This window comes from Notolabrus celidotus, chromosome 15 (assembly GCF_009762535.1).
Source record: "Notolabrus celidotus isolate fNotCel1 chromosome 15, fNotCel1.pri, whole genome shotgun sequence".
NCBI classification, from domain to species: domain Eukaryota; kingdom Metazoa; phylum Chordata; class Actinopteri; order Labriformes; family Labridae; genus Notolabrus; species Notolabrus celidotus.
In genome coordinates this window covers 10,599,727-10,623,246 of record NC_048286.1, presented here as the reverse complement: position 1 = coordinate 10,623,246, position 23,520 = coordinate 10,599,727, and the positions used below count along the sequence as shown (strand labels likewise).

The 23,520-nt window shown below is 39.5% G+C and overlaps 1 protein-coding gene across 7 annotated transcripts; it reads left to right on the top strand.

Annotated features, from left to right (window-relative positions):
* Positions 1-7,915: 7,915 nt before the first annotated feature.
* Positions 7,916-23,294, top strand: ranbp3b (RAN binding protein 3b). Of its 7 annotated transcripts, none has more exons than XM_034702708.1 (17): positions 7,916-8,247; positions 11,851-11,906; positions 12,247-12,283; positions 12,367-12,444; positions 12,560-12,631; positions 17,446-17,511; positions 17,707-17,799; positions 17,986-18,095; positions 18,399-18,518; positions 18,846-18,946; positions 19,051-19,126; positions 19,240-19,336; positions 20,162-20,286; positions 20,381-20,501; positions 21,065-21,207; positions 21,767-21,962; positions 22,105-23,294. In XM_034702708.1, the coding sequence occupies exons 1-17, from the start codon at positions 8,226-8,228 to the stop codon at positions 22,146-22,148; spliced, it is 1,557 nt and encodes a 518-aa protein (XP_034558599.1). In that variant the 5' UTR covers positions 7,916-8,225; the 3' UTR covers positions 22,149-23,294. The 7 variants fall into 7 exon arrangements, with proteins under 7 accessions (XP_034558599.1, XP_034558605.1, XP_034558603.1 ...); XM_034702709.1 differs by having other exon boundaries at positions 8,166-8,247; positions 11,893-11,906; XM_034702712.1 differs by lacking the exon at positions 18,399-18,518 and having other exon boundaries at positions 8,121-8,247.
* Positions 23,295-23,520: the final 226 nt, after the last annotated feature.

The window sequence follows — 23,520 nt, the reverse complement described above, 5'->3', positions numbered from 1 at the left end:
GAAACTTGAGTTATCTTGAAAAAAAAAACACAGCACACAAGACAGCAATCATAAAATAATCATACAGATAAATACTACAAAATGTATAAGTTTCACTTGACTTGATGTTAAACCTGATGAATACAGTATAAAGGACTAAGGATGAAAGTAACAGTAAAACCAGGGTATACTGTGCCTTAGACCGCTTCAGGAATCAGCTTTGGCTGGTTGTTTATTAAACAGTGTGATTGAGGTTAGAAGAGAAGACAGTTGTAAATCTGTTGCTCTGTAACATCTGCCTGAAGGTAATCATTCATATTTGGCATATAACAAGCTTGTCCACACTGTTGATTTTGTTAGAGCCAGTACAGGGAGTGCAATTAACACAGTATAATGGTAAACAAGGGTGGAGTGTTTGTGTGTGTGAATGTGACTTTGGACAGGGAAAATAAATTCCTTCCCTTTTAATGATCTGATGATGATATGAGATAAGATGGGTTCTTTATTCCTATATTCTGCAGTATGACTCGATGTAAATATGCCAGAATTAGCACAAGAGATAAATGTCCTCCTTAGTTCTGTGACAGGTACTCACGTAAAACAAAAAACAAGTTTTAAAATTACAGGATGTCACAAGACAGTTCGCCGGACACTACACAAAATGACTTGTTCCCGGGAACAGGCAATATATGAGACAACAGAAATCATTCATGAGTACAAGGATGTTTTTTTTAACCAATGTTTGAGGTTTTTTTTTAAAGGTTAAGTATTTCTCACACTCCCTGCATGAGCTGGTAATTTGTTCTAGGATTGTGTGCCTCTAAAAGACTCTAACATCTAACTGAATTTGGTTTTATGCCTTGGTAAATAACAGTCTCCTCTACTTTGTTCTCAGGTATTTATCATATTTTGTATTATTTTGATAAATTCTTTCAATGGGGGGGGGGGGGGGGGGGGGGGGGCTGTTCTATTGTCATTTAAAAATAGCTCATTTATTCTAGGGTTTTGCTCTGAAGTCCCCTTATCCAAATACTTGTCCAAGTATTATTGGCAAAATACAGAGTGAACGCAAGTGTCCTGTTAAGGAAGAACAGTAGCATTGATATGCACTTTTCTACACTTTTAGATAAGATATAGTTGCATCATTTTTGGAGCTATTCCCCTGGACTGTACTGAGTGCAGTTTTGCAGCAAGTATTTTCATTCCTTTGATTTTTGTATTCAGTGGGCTATATTTACACTACCCAGGAGCTGTGTTCTTCCAATGACACTGCTCAGAAGATAAGATCAAATATTACACCACTCAGTGAAATGTTTTGTTGTGGGGTTTCTGAAAGAAAGTTCACATTACAAACGGCTCTGTTGTCTTCCAGTGTTGCTCTCCAGGGTCTTATTTTAAGGTTTTCGTTGCAATCTTCTGAAAAAAAAACTGGGCAAGTTATGTAAGGGACTTAGATGAACGTGGTCTTCAGAACATGTGCACTTGATTAAAGACATATCCCTCACATCAGGAGGACAGGAAGGACACTTTTAACTGTCTAACAGCAACCTTACCTAATGCACCAGAGCCTGTTAAGGTGTTTGCTACACTTCATTCAATCATCATTAAATCAATCAATCTTTATTTATATAGCGCCAAATCACAACAAATGTTATCCCAAGACACTTCACAAACAGAGCAGGTCTAGACCGTACTCTATGTTATATTATTAACAAATATCTGACATCAGAACAGGATAAGATCCAGTCCCATCTTACAGACAGGACTCAGTCTGATCTCATCTTAATCCACCATGAGCAGAGCACTTTGCAGTATTTAGCAAGTTACAGTGGCAAGGACAAACTTCCTTTAACAGGCTGAGGCTCCTCGAGTAGGACCAGACTCATGTTAGACACACATCTGCTGAAGCTGTGTTGGGGTTGGAAAGAGGGATAGAGGGAGATAAACAGACAGAGATGATAGTGGTGAGACGGATAGTAGTAGTTGCAGCACCTGGAGTCTGGCACGTCCACAGCTGCAGGCTGTCTACGGCAGCTACTCAGAGGAACCTGCAAGACAAGAGAGCTCAAGGACTCCAGTTAGATCTATGGATAGTAACTTTATTGGGGGAAAGGGAGAGAGAGAAGGATAGGATCCCAGTGTGTCATTTCCCCAGGCAGTCTAAGCCTATAGCAGCATATTTAAGAGCTGGTCCAAGCTGAGCCAGCTCTAACTATAAGCTGTCTATCAAAAAAATTGTCAGACTGACATAAATGCTCCAACATTCAGTATAGTTGTGTTTTATTGAGAGTTGAGCTTCCGGGCCAAAAAAATGTTGACTCACTGTTTTAGCCGTGGACGTTGGACCCCAGCTATACTGAAGGATCAGAGCAGAAGTGAAACTGTTTTGGTTTACAGAGAAAGCCAAGCTCTCCTGACAGACTCTGTGGCAAACAGCACAAACACAGGCAGAGGCTTGTTTAAGTTTTGCCTGAAGGGAAATTTGAAGAATGACTCTCTCTGAAACCTTGGTCGGCATTGTGCAATTCAAAGTCTTGTGAAATGTACTCTCTTTTGTGTGTCGTAACCATAATTGAAGAAGAAAAACGTCTGTATGTTTATAACAGTGCTTTATTTCCTCTACTCCTGTTATTTTATCTGGCTTCTCCTTATATCTGGTCACTTTTCATACAGGTTTTAGTAGCTGTTGGTTTGACCTTTATTCTATTTACCAGAGAGTATGAGGAAGCCAGGGATACACATCATGTCAGATAATGGGTTTCATTCATTCTTCTGTAAAAAAAACAAAAACAAAAAACAGCTAAGATTGAAATTAAAACCATTAAGCAATTCAAAACAGTAAATTGATTTAAATTGTGACCATTACATTTGTATAAAAACATCCAGAGAAGCAAGAAGATGTAACAGAGAATAACAATCCAAGTGCTTACCTCAAAATGAAATAATGATAAATGTCAAGGTACAATGTTGTAGCAAAAACAGAGAATGCAGCAGAGAACTGTAGGCTACAAGCATAGAAGATCATACCACATGTTTTACTCATTAATGTGACATACTGTAAAGTATCACTCAATTTAAAGCTGGCCCTTTGGTTGACAGACAAGTTTGCAGCACCTTAAGCCGTGATAAAAATAAAACAAGAAACTTATTTTGTGGATTATAAATTTTCAGAAGAAGACTACAGTCATTACAAACCTGAAAACCTTAGATAAGTATACTGAGTTTTTTTTAACATGTTGTGAACATAGACTGGTTGTGAAGTGGAAAGGAAGCTCATCTGCAGTTTTACACGATAGCCTGCCCTCTGGTGGTAGATGAAGTGAACTGCATGGGCCTTAATTTAAAGAACAGCAATGCAGAACAAGAGTCAGGCAGATCCTAGGCTTTATGTACGAATCATGAAGTTGCCAAAAAAAATCAACATAAAACTAGTTGAAAAGATATGAAATACAAACTGAAAGAAGTCAAACTTCAGATTTGTGTTGCAAAAAGACCAAACATGTGGTACTCCTGGGTCTGATCAGAGCAGGATGGCTGACCTGGGAACCAATCACAACTGCAGAACAGGCCATTCTGCATTCATGTGTGACTCACAGCGTAGCAAATGTGGCTTCCATAAAGCTCCAGTAAAAGAGGAAAATTCAGTGCAAACTGGTGTAAACAAAGAATATTTCAAAGCAGCCGAAAATAGTTCAGCTTTTTTTAACCCTCCTGTTATTTGTTTCTTAGAGACAGCAATAATGTTCGTGGGTCAACTTGACCCGGGGCATGTTCAATTATCCACAAGTGTCAGAACTCAAAAAAATCCCAATAAACATTTTTTAATCTCATTAATAACTCCATTACTAACCATTTAGATCAATATTTAGTGCAATGGTGTTCTTTGATCCTCACAGATCATGGTTCAATGAGGATAACTCATTCATTTTTTTATGAAAATTGTTAAATGTTAAAGCTTTTTTAAATGTACATTTGAAGACCTAAATATAAATACAATACTTTTACATGACATAGATTTTTGTTTATTTCATTTTTATTTTTATTTTTTTTATGAAATGATGTTGATAAATTAACAGGAGACACCTCTTCTGTCCCATGCTGCCCAGATTTTGATGCTGTATTTAGCTGGCCTGGAAGGCATATATTGCCTAAAATGGAAGGAACCTCTGAATACCTCTAGCCTTTCATCCACTGTGACATTAGGGCCTGGGTTATAGAGCAGTGGAAGTTGCTCTACCCACTTGTCCCTCACTGTTCTAATGGCTGACAGCTTGTCTCTATTTGATCTCAGCTCCTGCAGTCACATGCCGAAGTGTCCTTGGGCAAGACACTGAACCCCAAACTGCTCCCTCAGTTGTTCAGCGGTGTATGAATGTCTAGGATAAGATTAGCTAATACTGATGGTCCCTTACTAGAGCAGCCTCTACCATTATTGGGTGAGCCAGTAATGTAAAAGAGCTTTGAGTGGTCAGAAGACTGGAAAAGAGATATATGAGTACAAGTCCATTTACCATTTACTATTTACCATGAACTGCTCAAAAGCTGACTTGATGTCTGTTACACGAGTCACTGCTATCCTAGTGGCTCTGTCTTTATAATGTTTTCTGCAGACAGTTTTGCCTGACGTATATTTGGGGATGAAGATTGCTGTATTTCCCCATTTTTGATGTGAATGTCTGCTTGGAGGAATATGAATAGCTGTTTCCTCATTTGGTTCATAATCAGAATCATCAGACTCAAAATTGACCACGAGATGGTCTTCATCTTCAGACACACCCTCCTCTCTTTCACTGTCATGATCAAAGAGGAGTGCTAGAGTTATCTCCTGTTTACTTCTGCTGCTCATTTTGTAAAGCTCTGACAGAGAGTGTATCATGTGTAGATGGAGAGTATAATGTTGGTAGGACTCCCTTGCAGAGAATCTGTATATGTTTTTCCCCTCCACTGCTGTAGTGATGGGAAGTTCGGCTCTTTTCAGAGAGCCGGCTCTTTTAACTCGGCTCCCAAAGAAGAGCCGGCTCTTTCGACTCCTGCATGGCTCTTAATTTAGGATCTTTTGTAGCCGTATATTTTACCTTAACTTTGCAAAAACTTATGGTTTGTGTTGAAAACCCTTTTACGTAAACTGTTTTTATAAGGAGCCTTATAATTGACCAATTTTGTGCATTTATTCTGTTACAAAACCATTCTTACTTTTGTTTAGTATTTTAAGAAAACTTTTTTATTGTACTTCACAAAAACTGCAAACATATCCACAGAACAGAACCAGAACCAAACTCAAGCCAACAGAACCAGAACCAACTCAAGCACACAGAACCAGAACCCAACTCAAGCAAACAGAACCAGAACCCAACTCAAGCAAACAGAACCAGAACCAAGTCAAACAAACAGAACCAGAACCAAACTCAAGTAAACAGAACCAGAACCAAACTCAAGCAAACAGAACCAGAACCAAGTCAAACAAACAGAACCAGAACCAAACTCAAGCTAACAGAGCCAGAACCAAACTCAAGCTAACAGAGCCAGAACCAAACTCAAGTAAACAGAATCTAAACCAAACTCAAGAAAACAGAACCAGAACCAAACTGGAGCAAACATTATTTATGACCTCAGTACAGGTTGGCATTGAGAAAAATCAGATGCCTCAGCTTTGATGGGCTAATCCGATTTCTCCTCTTAGTGAGTATTTGCCCGGTCTTTGAGAAGACTCTCTCAGAAGGAACAGATGTAGCCACGATACACAGCCTCCCCTCCATCACCTGTATCCTATATCCTCACATGTGATTGGCCGCATGGCCGCCATGCTGACCAATCAAAACAAATTTGTGCTGTGAGCAGAGCTGGGGCTGAGCACTGTGAGAGCTAAGCAGCGAAAGGAAAAAGCTGGGAGCCGGCTCTTCTGATTCACTATAAAGGATCGGCTCTCAGAGCCGCAGCTTTTGATTATGACACATCACTACCCTGCTGAGAGTCCCCTCAATGTGGGTGGCCCACGGGAACAGAGAATGTTCCCGTCAAAAGTCATGCCAACACCTGCATTCTCGCACTTTACTTTACTTTCTAAGTACGGCCTAAATCTGACATAGCAACAGACAGACAATAGAGCGGGAGAGTAGAGAAGGTATGAGCATGCTACCTTTCATACCCATAGCTTCTATTATCATCATACTTCTCTGGCTATTGTTGCGCTCTAGACAGCAAGATTAAAACTGGCCGCAATATGAAAAATTTGATATTTCATATATACAACGCTACTTACATATGCACGAGTCAAAATGAGCAAATGGACAAAAGATGTATATATTTTCCTGCAGAGGGTGCTAAAATTTGGAGAAACCTGATTAAACCGATCAACTAAAAAGTTCCTTGCAGGACTCAAAGCTGTGCATAAGAAGTGTTTGAAAGAAATATTAAATTACAAACATGAACATAAAGACATCAGTGGTGTAGTAATTTTTCTGCAGCTGCGGAAATGACCCCCTAGGGGTACGTGGGAGTACTACAATGGGTACGTGACAAATGGACAAATGTGAAAAAAATAAATAAATTGCATCACAATAAATAAATAAAAATCTGATTAAAGACAACTTTATCAAGAGCATTTAATTTTTATTTCAATACAACATCACATAGGGCACTAACTATTTCCCAAATTGAGCATATTCATTCATAAAATATATTATTTGCAAAACCGCTTGGACCAGGGATTTTCATCCGCTACCACGGCTCTACCTGCCTCAACGTGTGATAGAACTTGTTTTTTCTAAAGTTCAAGATGAGTAGGATCGTTGACTGTAGCTGTGACGTGACGCCAGATGAGCAATTGTATTTATTATAACTCCTGACGGCCGCCGCTAATCGTAGTTACGCTACTTCAATGATCAACATTTCATATCCGAAAAAAACTTTCACAATAAAAGTTCCCTCATGTTCGGTACTCCAAAAAAACTTTACTTGAAAGGGCTATAACAGGAATCAGAATGTTGTCAGCTATAATAACCTGACAGATCTCAAAGAGTTAAATAAAGTATCGCTAGATAAATTATATTAACAAGGGAGTATGAGAGAAAAGGAAATTCAGATAACACAGATTTAGTAAGAAGCTACAAAGTCCTGAGTTCCGAACAAAAAGGATTATAAAAACATCTTTCTGTGGTCTCAGGCTCGAGTGTTGCATTGCAGACTTGTTTGATGGAGGTCATAGTGAGTTAACATATTTTCACATTCGTGATCCCTCATCATTTTGTAAAACTGCAAAATATCATTACCTCAAAAAGCAATAATATAAAAAAGGGAATTAATCAATTAATCATAAACAAATGACAAAAAATATGAATGAACTAATCAATCAATCAATCAATCAATCAATCAATCAGACTTTTTCTATAAAGTGCTTTTCATACAATGACATTGTAACACAAAGTGCTGGACATAAAAACAACCTAAAATAGAATAAATTAAGAAAAAGATCACTACCCCAACCCCAAACCCACCCCACACTATTAAGAACACAATATGCAACAATAGTAATAAAAACAATAAAAAGAAAAGAAAATAATAAAAAAAGAAGTAACTGAGCGAACTGAGGAAACGCCTTCATGATATCTTACTGAATAAACACTGGAGGTAAAATAAGATGTTAAAAGGTTAAAACTCAACACAGGAAATTAAATCACCAAAATAAAAAAGATTTCTAAGATAATAAAACACTAAAATTTTAAACCATTAAAAGAACAAAAGATGCTATACTTAAAATAAATAAGTACATAAATAAATACAGTAGAATAAAAGTGACTATAATTTGAACTAGATAATAAATCAATCAATAAATAAAACTGTTAAGAATAAAACTCAGTTAAAACGAGAGACTAAAAAGGCAGGTCTTGAGTTTGCTTTTAAAAATAATTAAATTGGGGGGGGCATGGAGATTTTTTCACCCACAAAGGGGGGCCCCGCAGAAAAAGTTTGGGAACCACTGCTGTAAAACCGCATGCATACATTTATTCATGTTATTTTCCCATATTATTTCCTGACATTTATTCTCGGCCATACAAGGGGGTACCTTTCTGAAATTGTTTTTGAAAGGAGGTACACAAGCCAAAAAGAGTTTGAGAGCCCCTGAGTCTACTGCATCAGTAAACCGGCAGCAATGTGCTCAATGTTTTCCCTGCCTCTGAAAACACTCCGGCCTCAGCAGCTTGTGTTATCTGCGCGGTGGGTTGTGGGTGTGTGAGCGTCGAAGTAAAATGGCGGACTTGGCAAACGAAGGTGAGTAAGTGGCAGTAAAAGAAAAACAATACAGAGACTGTGCGGTTAGAAACGCCACCTGTACATTACCTGTGTGGTTGATATCTGAAGAGAAGCTACTCGACCTCATGTTAAGAGTAAAGTCAGGAGATTTAAAGCCTCGCGGCGCTCACAAGACTACAACTGTTAGCATGCAGGCTAACAATGCTAACGGCTGGGCTGCGACTAATACCTGGAATGCTTCGAAACGCCCTCGAATGAAGCCTGAATCTTTAAGCTAGCACCCGGCTATTTATAGGCTCTGTGTTTGTGCCATTTGTGTGGCATTTGTGGATGTAAACCACAGTAAATCAGGCCCGGCAACGAAAGTGTTGCATGTCACAAAGCTACGATACAACTTTAGTGCTATTAATGTGATGTTTTAATGAGTAATTAACCTTAACTAAATGAAATCCTATTTGTTATTCAGTGGATCTTAGCTAGCAGCGCTTGACGTTCATTTAGGCGCGTAGAGAGAAAACGTCAACCGCGGGACACAGCTATGATCAAACCTCTTCCTCTGTTGTAGTTTTTCCTGTAAAATGCTTCTTATCGTGATCTTCTGTGGACTGTTTGGGGGGGATTTGGGTCGGAATACATGTGCCGTCGGTTGTCAGACGAGATGACTCATGCGAGATGCAGCAGGCTAACTATTAGCTACATTCGGGGGCATTAGGGAACAACCGGCGAGGCCGACTACTTCCTGGATCGGGTCAGATAGTGTAGGCGCTAGCTCGTTAACATAAGCCGGGAACATCTCGGGTTGCTTGAATCTCTCCAGTGAGTATCAGTGTTGCGTGCTTGAATTATAACATACATTAGTTAAGATAGCTGACCGGTAGCTGCACTGGAATTGAAATTCAGGTGATGAATATAGGTCACTTAGCATTATTGTTTTCTATCATTAAGCGTGCTACATATAGAAGCGTATAGCCCATGCATTGAGGGTTATGTTAAAGATGCTGGATGTCTGTGTGTTTAACATGAGGGGGTATGTGCTGTTTGATGTATTTATGCCCCAGCACAGCTCACAAAACGATGCTACACCTGCTCGGTGTAACAGGCCCAACCCAGACAGACGAAAACCTTTGTCTGCTAACATTATGGGATTACAGAGGTTACCGTGTGCAGGAGGTAGACGCGTTAAGTGAGCTGCTTTCACATCACAACATTCTCAACTTTATCTATATAACACCTTTCAGACAGAAAAACATGCAGCCCAAAGTGCTTCACAGAAAAACAGAGACAGAAAACAACAGCAATGGTAAAATTATAAAAGGCATGATTATACATAAAATACTTGAATATGAAATACAGTAAAATTAATAAAATAAGTAAAAGTGGAAAGAAAAGTTAAAAATGAGTTAGGGTTAACAAGATCAGATGAATACAAGAAGTAAAAAGATAGATAATTAAATATATGTTAATGCAATGATTCAAATAATAAAGATTCAAATAATAATAAAAATAGTAGTAATGCAGTCCAGGGCTAAAAATAAATGACTTCAATTTAAAAGCTAGATTAAAAAGGTAAGTCTGAAGTTTACTTTTAAAACATCACCTGGCCTGATGATCACCACTCTGGGTTGCTTTTCACAGAAGCATATCAACATCTTAATAAAATCCCCCATTTGATTACAGAGGCAGCTACAGTTGCAGCACAACGACTGAAACATGTGTGATTCATGTGAAGCTGAGCTAATTGTAGTCTTATTTTTGATCATATTGTTTGTGTTTGATGGCTGTTTTTCATCCGTCGTCATTATTTGACCATATTCTTCAAAGCAGTAATGGGATTGCAGGATTAACTTTAGTATCCTATTAAGAGTTTTTATTCTCAAATTGAAGTTTGATTGTATGAGATACTTCATACATGGTGTATTACCTGAAGTAGATGGCAGTCAGTAAGGCCTCTATTCAGAGAAGCTGGCACATCATTGAAGCTGAGGACTGGCTTGTTTCAAAACTTAAACCTCCTATTATCCTTGGGGTCAATTGGACCCCATTCAATGTTTAACGTCTCTAAATTAATGACTTGCATCATTTTTTTGGCTTCATATTCCATGACTTTTCCTAATTTAATCGAGACAACTGGGAAAGTGTCAAATTAAAATGTTGATATGTTCCAATTTCTTGTATATATGTAATTTTGAAAAACGCATTGGTGTTCCTTTGGGTCAGTTTGACCCCAGGCTGTTCAGCTTTATATAACATAAGAAACATCAACATTTTACACACATTTGATTTGGTTGTTTTGGATGATATTGAGGTCATTATAACCATATACACTTCCACATGTGACTCCAGGAGCTGGGATTGAACTGGCAACCTTTAGATTGAGATATAATATTTCCAGCCACCATGTCTCTAAAGACATTCAATGATGTGTCCTGTGTCATACGTTTTTATAACATAGAAACAAGGCAGGGCCAACGAGAGCTTGACAAACTTGCAGCAGTTTTATGTTCTGTTTTAAAAATAAAGTCCTTTTAAATGCTTTAAATTGTGTTTATGCTTAAAATATATTTCATTTAAAGGCTATTTAGGTAGTCAATACAGAAACATAAAGTACCTGACACATAAACCTGGGTAACAATCAGTTTCTGGAGGTTTAAAATGTTGTGGTCAAATTCAGTTTCTTTTATCCTTGGGGTCAATTTAATTGACCCCAAGGATAAAAGATGTGAGTACATTTGAGGGTAACAGGAGAGTTAAATAAGGTCCCTGTTAAAATAATTTATGCATATAAACTACACAAGCAAAGAAGACTATCAGCACAACGATTGACCATTTCTTCTGAGATCTTTTAAATGTCTTAAATTAATGTTGAAGGATAAAGTCTGCACTCTGTATAAACGTGAAGTAAGATCTTCAATGATTGTTCTAAGGCGTCAGGAAGAGAATATGAAAAACTCGGATGTATAGGACATAAACACCAAAGAGTTCAGAGGTGCAGCTTTGTCTACAGAGGTTGCCTGAATCAACACAAACTGAGAGTTCCTCACAGGAGCCTGTACCCCGTATTTAGGAAATCTTCACCTGCCATCTACTGCAGGTTATACACTCACAATGGTACCTCATGCAACCCCTCTGCTTCAGCAGCGGTGTAGTAATCTGTCTCTTGTGTCATCTTGGCCAGACGATTTTCATACATCCCCTTTTACACTTTCATTTTCGTATAACCTTACTCACTTTTTTTTTTAAGTTGGCACAAAAAATATGTGACCAAAATGTGACCTTCCCCACAGTCTAGGATGTCTGAATGCATCCACCTCTTGTTTTCTAGTTTGTGATTTTACTTGTATTCATGTGTTAATGCCTGTGATGTATTTATCTCTGTGCATTCAAACTTCTTGTGCGGTTTAGTGCAAGATGATGACACCGATAAGTACTAATGCTCGGTACTCTCTTGCTTCACCAAGCCCCATGCTTTCCCTGCTTTTAAGAGGATAACTGTGACATTCTAGTTTGCTTAAACTTAAAGTGTTATGTTTCTGTTCAGAGCATTAAAAAGAATAAGCATAGAGGACTGCTGTATGTTTACAATTGATGCACCAATGACTAGCCTACATCTTCTCTTAACAGAAAAGCCTGCCATAGCGCCCCCTGTGTTTGTTTTTCAAAAAGATAAAGCACAGAAGGTAAGTTCTGTTTTGTTTTTCAAGCACTTAATGAGGCCGAGGTCACTTTAGATTCAGAATTTACTCACAGTGACATTCAGTCTAGACGGATCTTCAAGAAGCACGCATTGCAGAAGAGTTTAAAGCTAACACCTTCCTTAATTCCCAGAGCTGTTAGCAAGGCTTTATGAAACGTCATGATACTTTAATAGATATTAGAATTGATACCACTTTCATGTTGCATTTTAAGACCAGAACCACTAATTTGCTGCTGCTGTGTTATTTTGACGTGACCTTAATTTTGAAGGATTATTCTTCGGGGTTAAATCAGAGCTTATAAACTCTTTGTATTCTATTGCAGCGATCTGCAGAGGGCTCAAGTGCAGAGGATGGAGAAGGTAAATCAAACATTGAAACTCACCATTTTCTTCTTAACAGATTTATTTAGACTTGGATATTAATATGTCTCTACTGTTCTCAGATTCAGATAAAGACGAGGGAAGCTATTGCCCCCCTGTGAAAAGGGAAAGGACCTCATCGTTCCCACCCCCACACTCTGGTAAGGGCACGTTGTGACTAAGCAGAGCATTTGTGTTTTTTTGTTTCTTGGTTCTTGCTTGTGGTGTACACATTGATTTGTATGCTGAGTGCAATGCCTGTTTGCTACTTTGCAGTTCCCAAGAACAATGTATTCATGCCCTCAAGTTTCTGCCAGTCCCCGACTGGGAACTCTGACTCTGAGCCAGGTGAGGCATCAAGACCACTATTAGCTTTTCTTCAAAGCTGAAAGACCCACTCTTAAATCTTAGTTTCAAGAATCTTAGTTTCAAAGGTCAGGGATGGGAGATTTTCAGCTGTTGAGGGCAACAGAGGCAATAGTTTGGCTTAGACACTTAGCCTACAGATACAACTAAAATACATTAACATGCAAGCCCACAGCAAATGTGTTTAGAAATAAAATTTGAATGTGTGTCTTTTAAAGAGTCTTGAAAGCAATACTTGTAATTTAGACGTCAGTGATGTGCATATTTCTGCCTGCAAATGCAGCCCTTCACAAAGTTAAATTGGTGGTATTTTTACCTCTGAGCTAGCCATTCAAGTATCTGCCCTGGGGGTCAGATGTTACTCAGAATAGAGGAAGATGCAGTCAAACAATGCAAACACAACTTCCTCTGACCAACACATTCCATAGGCATGTGAGATTTCTTTGTTCAGGACTGATTTCATATTACTGAAGAGACTTTTTAAGATCATTTTAACCAACAGCTTCAGTCAGTTTGTTTTAATTCCCAACCTATTTGTTAAATGTGTTCTGCTAAATAATGTCTGTACTGAATGACATAGAAACAGCTAAAGAGGAGCTTTCCATCATTCCTCATTATTTAGTTCTGACAAGCTGTTATTACCTGTGACTGAGCCTGTACAGAAAGTAGTCCTGCTCTTGATTATGACTTTGTGAACTTCCTTCAGCTTGGAAACAAATTCTGAGGTTAGCTGTCAGTTTCATTTTACCAATACTGAAATAGTTACTGAAGAGGGGTTAGTGTTTTAAAGGCCTCAGTGTTCTGGTCTGGTATTTGGCTACATTTCATGTAGTGTCACTGAACATGAGGGCAGTTCATCAGGGGTGTTCTGTGCTGGATTGCTGCTGTGCCTTATGTTGTTATAGACTTAACTTAAAAACTCACTCAGTAGGTAAACTTGTACAATGATCCAATACAACAGCACTCACTTCATTGTACCTTTAACAAACTACAGTATACTGATCTTAAGTTTGATGCTACACTGCAAGGGAGTAGGGCTGTAATGATTCTTTTGAACCACGATTCGATTTACGATTTGTGGTTGCCGATACGATTAAAGGATGATATTGGTTAATTTAGAACAATACGATCCAAATCCATTCAGTAACATTTCAGCCAAAAATTCAACCAGTGTGACTGTGAAATAAATACCTTGATACTGGACAGTCCTAGATTCCTGTTGTTTCTTGTCAGGGAATCAGGTAATAATTAATTATGGATATAAACAATAGGGCTGGGCATCACCAGGTCCCTGGCAATATGATATTATCACAATATTTTGACCACGATAACGATACTATCACGATACAGCAATTCTGTGATAATCGATATATTGCAAGAAATATCCACGATACATCACGATATCTGTGTCACTGAAGAAATTCAGAATTTATTGACTGCACTGAATCCATTTCCCAGGAATTACGAAACATTGTCAATCAATTTCACATGAACGACAGCCAAGTAAAACAAAGTATCTACTGCACATATGGTCTAAGTCTTAGACCATATGTGCAGTAGATACCAGAGGCCCTCGATAGGGGCCGCATCCGGCCCGCCGGCCGCCTATTTGTGGCCCCCAAACTGTTCCTTCACTATATGTTTTGGTCGAGTCAGCACGTGTATACAGCGAGTTGTCTCTATCCCAACAATACGCCGACAGCATGTTACTGGGTCACTTAGATTTCACCGCTGTGACTGCAATTTTAACTTTCACCTTCGTTTTTGGAGCAGTTCGCAAAGTGGCACTTACAGAAATGTTAGCATTGGCGTTGTGAACCGTCCTCTCCTCCACGGTAAGCTCTGCGAACTCTTTAAGTGTGGTTCCATTGTCAGTATAGTAAAAGCCGAAGTGGGCCCAGACTTTAGATTTAAAATTCGACGGTGCATCTTTCAGGTGTTTTTTTCTGCTGCTAATCCTCTGCCTTGAATCATTTTCTTTTTGAAAAATCGCAATATATCGTAGTATCGATATTTTGGTACACTCCTAATAAACAAACAAGGCCTGAGGCTTCTGCAGAGCTGATGTTACCTTGTGCTGCTGCAGCGGGAATGCTGCAAGACGTGCCTGGACGCTCGGCGTTGTGTGAAATCCCACGGCGCCGTAGTAGGTGGTTGGATAGATTTGTCGTGTTGCCGTGGTACTTTACTTGACCTTTACATATCCTGCAAACAGCGAGCGACTTATTTAGAACATCTCCGTCTTTGCAAAAGCCAAAGTGTTTCCAGTGTGTGTGGCTTGATAACTTCTCGCTCGCCGGCTTCTCCTCTGCCATCTGCCATGCTATGTTTTGTTGTCTGCTGGCGCGTGGCGATGACGTCACAGACAGGCAGCCTGAATTGAGTAAGATTTAATGTCTATCATTAAAAGTGGAAAAAAAACCCCACATCCATATAAAGTTTCATGTGCTTAAATCCAATACGTTATTTCCTAGTATTGATACAATCAATTTATTACCTTTTAAAACAATCTTAGATCAATATATATCGTCCGGAAGGCCAACTTGCCGAGCACAGATCGATGTAGTCGGATCACAGGAATATAATTCGATACATCGATGTAGTGGATGAATCGTTACACCCCTACAATGGAGGCATTAACAGGTCTTGAATTATTATTTTCATTCAGTAGCACCAGGGATGCTAACAATGAATCGAGTATTAACTAATTGATTGAACACGTCACAGTCTCCTTTTCCCACAGCGTATGTAAACAAATGCCATGTGTGCTGGTCACACTTGACACTAAAATGAGTTGTTGCCTGACTTGGAGCAGCAAAGAGGTCAGACGCCTCATCAACATTTGTGCAGATGAGCATATTTGTCAAAATTTGACACCACTCAGAAAAATACAGAGGTCGAGTCCTGGGATGTTGCTATGCGTAGCTCTTCTGCTCTTCTGCTGATGTTGAATATTTTCCTGTTCAGTTCTCTTGTAGCAGTAATTCCACTTTAGTAGTTTGAGCCTTGCTCTACTCGACTATAGGTCTGCAGAGATTATTTTTATGAGCCAGTACTATGTTGATAATCAGCGCGTTGAACAATCTGTACCCCTCAATATGTCTGCCCAAGCTCTTGCGCTTAAATGGCTTCAGTGGTGATTGAAGTGTTCCCTGCAACCTCCGTCCTGCAGGCTTTACAGTAACTATAGTTCATCCACATGCAGCATGACCATCAGCAACTTCAGGAGTTACATCTTCTGTAGAAATCCCTTAGCGTTCTCTTCAGCTGTTCTAAATTTACCCTCTGTCACCTACCGATGAAGCTCAGTGATAGAGAGTGATTGAAGGCTAATATTAACAAATCTAAAATCAGCATTGAAAGTTAAGAATATCAAGCTGACGTTTGTTTGGATATATGAGCTCAGGATTGAACAGAATGATGACTGATCTGTAATGCTGCTGAGAGGCGCACATCGCTCTTGAATGACGTCATAACACTGCGCCTCTGAGCATTGCTTATCAAACCCTGCTCCCTGTATTAGCATCTGATTTATAAAGAGAAGACAAAAGTTCAACACTGCTTTTTTCAAGCGTTGTTGAACTTCGGCATATTAGAAGTTGTCCTTTACTTTGTAAAACCCCTTTCACACATGAAGGGCAAAATAGAAACCCCTTCTGATAAAATACAAGCAAGTTTGTCAACATCACCTACTAAAACTTACTTCATAAGAATAACAGTGCATAGAAAAGAGGATTTCATGGCAGTGTTGTTGTATTTGATCACATTCAAATGTACAAGGGTACCTGAAAAAGGCAAGCTGAGTGTCTGATAGTTTCTTGATTAGTTATTGTGTATCTGTGAGAAGGCCTCCCTGTATCTTAAAACAATGATAGAATGTAACATTTAGTTTAATAGTTGGTTGGATTGGTTAAATGGGGCAGAAACGTGCACATATAGACTCGTATAGGGTCTTGTTTCTATTCTTTTTCGTCTTGGCTGCAGTGTATGATCTTCTGTAGGTCAGGCATACAGTATTACACACACACACTGTGGGTAGCATACTTATTTGTTTGACAATTTTTGTTTTTGAATTCGATCCATTAATCTGGAACTGGCTCAGTCGTTCACAATGAGGAGGGATTATGTCACTAAATGACACAGCTGTTCAGAGAGCGTCCACCTGATCAACTAAACCAGGCATAATAAAATATAACCCATTTTAAGAATATTACATCCTGCACTTCATTTGAAGTTAGAATGAGAAATACAAAACACTGATTTACAGCTTGCTTGCAGAAATGTTCCATCTTTGGGGATGGCCTGTAACATCACTTTAGTCATTTGATTAAATTTGACTGTTAAAATGGTTTCAGTGTGCTTCTGTGTTTCTGTTTTTATATGCACAGCCATGTCCAGTCCTCCCCTCATGATCAGTAACGTGAAAATACAGCCCAGGTTACAGATACAGGCATTTTATTGACACAGGATTTATCTTGTGAATGTTGAGGGATAAAGAGGATGCTGTTTTAAGAGTGATTTCAGCTCACTGATTAGGAGCAGGTTATGTCAGGCTAATAAAGCCACTGAGATGGAGAGTGAGAGGCAGGCAGGGATCAGAGGCCCTAGAGCCTGCCGTGTTAGTGTGCAGGGGTTGGATCACAACACAGCTCTTGTAGCTCTTCAAGGGTTGCTGTGGTAACTGGCCCTTTGGTTGGAAAGGTGCAAAGACAGAAGGAACGTACCCTTTTTAAGTTGCTGTGTGACTCTTGGATCTTTTTTTAATGACTGCCCTCTCTTGTTCTCCATCTCACCAGAGGAGAAACCCGTGGGATTCCGATTAAAGCCACCAACCCTCATACATGGACAGGCACCAAGTTCAGGTTGGTGTTTGAGGCTCTGAGCTTTCTTTCTGTTATCTTCTCTCACACAGACTGTTTTTGAAATGGAAATAAAGAATTGAACCCTTCTTATGTGACCACTCTTAGAAATGGAAAGGGTACATCTAGGCGTGAATGTGTAGACCTCGATCATCTCATTGTGTTGAAGAAGTATGAGACAAGTTTGCTCTGTTGCAGGGGTCCCAAGTCAGAAACCCAAGGAACAGCAACGCAGTGTTCTTCGCCCTGCAGTTCTCCAGGCGCCGCCCTCTAAATCACATATAGAGTCCAGTGGGTGCTGCTCAGAGTCATCTGCACCAATTTGTTTCGCTAAAAACATTCAACTTTTGTTTGGCTATGATTTAAACCTGTAGATAAAAAAGAATGTCCCTAAAGTCTTATAGTCTAAACTTCCTTGGGACGGTTAAAAAAAAAAGCTGCTAAATGATATTCCTCCTCTCTGTCTTTTCTCATCAGATTCCAGTTGTGGAACCAACGGTGTGAAAAAGTCTTCAGATGGGGCACTTGCGGCCCCGTCCGTCTTTCAGAACAACACAGAGCACTCAGCCGACTTGGCAAAGTCACAGGTGAGGAGTGGCTCAATCTTTGTAATAATCTGGAGCTCGGTGTTGAACAAAGCCAGCCAGATCGTTGCAGGTTTTCCTTAAGGTCTCCAAAAATGTGGGAATTTGCTCGAGAGCTGCAGACCCATGGTTCTTTTTATTCCTCGGAGTGAAGGCAACACATCAAGTCTGTTTTTAAAAGAACTTAGGCAAATGTTAGCTACCAAAAGAAGCCCTTTGTTTTGAGAGAAAGTTGTTCATAGAGCAGTGTTACATACCGAGAAATATTAGATCAACCCAGAGGATGTCTTTGCACTTGTGTTTCAGAAACATGAAAATGAGGAGGATGAAGCAGGTGGTAACAAAGAAGGAGGTGGAAGAGAGAAGAAGGATGCAGATGTAGCAATATCTTTTGTATTTGGTCAGAATATCAGAGACAGAGCAAAGGTGGGTTGATTTCCACTCGTCTTACACCTTCTGACAGGAAGTGAGAATGTGACGAGCAGAACAGATGATGCTTGAATATTAAGTTACCTTGTCTAAGTCTTAAATTTGTGAAGTATATTAGATTGTAACTTTTTGTTAGGGTCCCTAGTCCCTTACTTAGAACATGACGTCAGCTCCTGTTTAGAGATGCATTTGCAGCTATATCTCTTGCGATTCCTGAAATTACTTTGAATAGTTTGGGTTCTAGTGTGGCAGCACTGTTTGTAATTCGTTTTTTGGGTCAGTTCTTTCGGTATAACTCTAAATGTGATTACTTTTTTCCTCTAGTTGGAAGAGAACAGTACGGAAGAGAAGTCAAAAGATGGTGTGCCACTGGACTCTCAATCAGAGGCCACTAATTATTTCTTACAGTACATCTCTACCCCAAGGTAATGGAAGTGTGTCCTCCGACGAGTATTTTTAGCAGCTCATCTTCATTCATGATTAGCTTTTATCGACTCACCAATGTGTCTTTTCTTTCCTGTTCTTCTAGTTCAAAAAATGCCACAAACAGTACAGACAGTGGGGCAAAATTTGTTTTTGGGCAGAACATGTCTGAACGAGTTCTGGTGAGTTGTGGCGCACTGTTTAAAAAAAGTCAGTCTTTCACCTGACAATCTGCAAAAATGCTATGAATGAGTGTGAACAGGTTCCAATGATGGTCTTTTTGTCATGTTTTCAGAGTCCTCCAAAGGGCGAGTCCTCAGGCGAGGAAACTAAAGAAGTTCCACCTCCCCCTTCTTCAGAGCCCTCATCGCAGGAAACCACCCCAGAGAAGGGTAAAACAAGACCCCTCTGATTTTTTAAGAGCTAAATGATGATTTGACTGCCTTTAGATTTAAGAAAACACTTACAGCAATAACCACAAATAACAAGAACATGTAATAATAAGATTATAATCCTCACAGTTGTTGACATTAAAGTCTCTATTTGACAAGTAATGCAAAATCTAAAACAGACTTACTCACATCTCAGTTAGGAGTTAAGTGTTTACTAGAACTCCACAAAGATCTGTACATGTGACAAATACTACAACTGTAGTTGATGCAAAATTCATACCATTGGTTTGTGAATATCATTAAAACAATGGAAGCTATAATTACACACATATTTGTATTTTGGTTTTAGAGAATGGCATTTCCTTTGTTTGGTTTCAATCATGAACTCTGACTCTAAAACCAAAGTTACTATGTGAATACAGCTGATAAAAGTTTGTTATTTCAGCTCAACATTTAAGTCTTAAGTGCCTATTGAAAAAAATACTGTATCTACATTTCTGTGGTGGGATTGTCTAATCTTTTGCCCGGTGACAATGGAAAAAAAAATCAAGTCTTTCATAGCTCCCGCTGCACAGGCATTTATCAATGCAGGCTTAGAGCTGAAGTGCGTATGATCTTGCTGCAGCCTGAACAGCTCCTGTGTGAAGTGACGGAGTGTCAGCCAGGGTGCTTCATGATTACCTTACAGCACAGCATAATACCACATTTTGCAGAGAGAGTATTTTTTTAATAGGAGTAAAATAATACTCTTAAAGAGACGCGTCAGTTCAGGATAAAGTCTCCAGCTTAGTCTAGCTTTCTTATCGATGTATTTTATCTCCCCAGCGAACAGTGTGTCTGAGTCTTTGGAGGAGTCTGCAGCAGCTTACACCAAAGCCACAGCCAAGAAGTGCATCTTAGAGAAAGTCGACGTCAAAACTGGAGAGGAATCAGAAAGCAACGTTTTACAGGTAGAGACTCTCTCTTGCTTCATTCATCCCATACACTAAATGCATTTGACTGGAAGCTATACAGACCTTGTTTGTTTTCATTCTTCAACTTCAGATGCAGTGCAAGTTATACGTTTTTGAGAAGACGGCTCAGTCGTGGATAGAAAGAGGTCGAGGTTTACTGAGGCTCAATGACATGGCGTCAACAGATGATGGCACGCTACAGTCTCGTCTAGGTAAGCACGCCTGCAGAAACTGTATGGGGCGGAAAAAAGTGAATGAATAACGTACCATTAGGGAGTGAACGCCTTTTTTATGGTAGATGATCAGATCAAACATTGGTATGATTAGATGTGGGATGATAACATTCCTCAGTAAAAAGAAAAAAAGTCATGGTCCTAAGTATTTTTTTTAAATACATTGCTTTGAACACAAGGGGGAGCTCATTCCTTGAATGTTTCATTGTGTGGAGCTGGCATCACTGCATGCTGTTAAAATCACTGGAGCAGGAAGGGTTTTGAAATTAAGACAAATATCAGTCAAAGAAAAAAGTGCCTTTGATGAAAAGTTAGGTTGGGTGATTTTCTCTTGCCACTGAAGTTATGCTGATGGAAAAAAAAGGAGCAGCCTCATTAAGTCTTGGCAAGCACAACATCTTAAGTCACCTTTGAAAGGACACTCCTTTGAATTATAGCCTGATCATTTCAGTAGCACAAACATCACGGTGCCAGGTAGAACACCATAACAGTTGCTTTGGCCTGTTGTTCATTTATGTTGATTTGTGTCCAAACTCTTCCAGTGATGAGGACCCAGGGCAGCCTTCGGTTGATCCTCAACACTAAACTTTGGCCCCAGATGCAGGTGGACAAGGCCAGCGAGAAGAGTGTACGAATCACTGCCATGGACACAGAGGACCAGGGGGTCAAGGTCTTCCTAATATCCGTACGTAACATCAACATTTCATTACGGCTCCGTTTCCATCCTTCAGGACGATTCCTCCTTATAGCTTTGAACTGTTACTATCGCGTACATCAAATACTTGGTTATTGAAAGCATGGACCAGTGACGTGTCAGCATAAAGGTGACATGATCTAAAAGCTTTTTCATACCTCACTTTGTACCACTGTTGGTGCTTTGAGACAGGGCATCTGGCCTCAGACGTGGGAAGTATAGGGGCTTGAAAGTCCAAGGAATCTGCCCACTAATCAGGGCATCATGTTGTGGGGGAAAAAACCTTAGGGACTGTTTTACTCAGGACAGATTTTTTAATCATTTCACTAACTTGATTCCTTAAGATTTGCAGTATTTAAAACTGTAAAACAAATTAATTTAAAATGTTTCACATCTAAAGCCTAGTTGCTTAAAGTACATATCCCCTCTTTTCAGGCAAGCTCTGATACATCTATGTTTTGTGCTATGGTGCACTAGTTTCAAGTTACTGTGTGGTAAAAATGTTGCCTTTCTTTCATTCAATGTCTCTCCCTGTGTCTGTCGTCTTCAGGGTAGCTCTAAGGATGTAGGTCAGCTGGCTGCAGCGTTACATCACCGTATCTTAGCCCTGAAGAGCAGGGCAGAGCAGGAGCCCGAGACCCCGGCAACAACCATCCCCGAAGCCGAGGTACCGCAGTCCAATGAGGACGACAGTGACGAGGAGGACAATGCGTCTGCCTCAGCTTCAGCCTCCACTCCTGCTACGAGTCAGTGATTTTTATTGTTAGTGTGTGGGTTTATTGCTGCTTCTTGCTTGTTGGTGCCACATCAGCAGTTTGTTTGGTGATATATATCGAGACCACTCGCCTACATAACTCCTGTCAACCTGCTGTCACTTTCTCTCTGCAGGTAATTCAGAGGGAGGAGAGAGCCAGGCAGTAGGAAGCACATAGCGTCACTCTTGGACAGCCTGCTTAGATGCTTTTGTCGAGGCATTTTACTGTAGGCATCTCCATGGACACCCCTTGACCAACATGGGTCCTCCAGACCAGTACTTTTGGATATTAGAAGTCTAGCTCCAGGAAATAACCCCTCGTGCCGGAGTGTCTCACCCAACTCGTGCAGTTCATCTTCTCTGCATTCAGCGTAATATCTGGAGTCGTTTCTTCCCTCTCCTGTTTTGTGTTTTATTTTGTTTTCGAGTATTTTTTTCCTCTCCCCGATAGCAAAATAAAGACTTCAAAGCTTTGGTTTGGGACTTTTCTGCTCATCATATTGATGAGTGTAAGGGTGTTTTCCTCTACATTTTAAAGTATGGCACATGTTAAGACTGCAGTTTCTACTTTGGGACCTTTTTACTCACTCTACAGTCGTACCTCTGGACGCCACACATCCAGAGGAGCTTCATTCACAGTGTATTTGACTAGTCATCAGTCTGCTGTTACCGCATCAATTCCAACCCTCCTCTTCCTCCTGCCTCCATCCCAACCAGCCCGTGCGTTAGGTTTTGGCAAATGTAATTTATTTTGGATCGTCATTTTCATGAGGTATCTCAACTCATATGTGCTGTTTGTAATGGCTAGCCAAGACCACTCAAGTTGTCATTAATAGCAGTTTCTTATATTTCCTATTGACCTATATTATACTGAATAAAAGACTGAAACAAAGCAGTTTCTGCTTATGTGAGTTAATGATGTGACAACGAAAAAGCAGAAGGGGTCACCTCAAATTTTTATCAAATTAACAAGTTTGTCATTCACCATGTGATTTTTTTTTTTCTATTTTCCCAAAACAAAGTTTATCACATCAGTCTCCATTCTGCATGAAACTGTTATTTCTTTTTTTCTTTTAGCATCCCGAGAGTTTACTGTGTTGATACATATTTTTTTATTTTGAAAATATACAAACTTTTTATCCATTTACATTTGGAGAACATATTGGAATGAAGACTTACGTTCATGTGTGGAAAATTTGAGTGATAACTGTAACCTTTTTGAATGTCATGTACATTTGAATATATCATTTAGTAGCGCACCATGTTTTCTCATCTCCTCCAACTGCCCCCTTTACAAAATAAACCGTTTTGGACTGACATCTGAGATTTAATTTCCTTCTGAGACAATTTTTCCAAACTTCTATCCAAATTTCAAGGCTACGTTTCTCCAGAGTGTGGTATCATTTGTCATTGATTGTCTTCTGTGGATGTTTTTAATCAGGACAACACCTCACAAAAGGGAGACTGGTTCATCTGTTTTGTATTCATGTGTCAGATCTGGCCTGCAGGTTGATGTATGCTGAGCACTGACTGCATCAAGCAGGAATCAG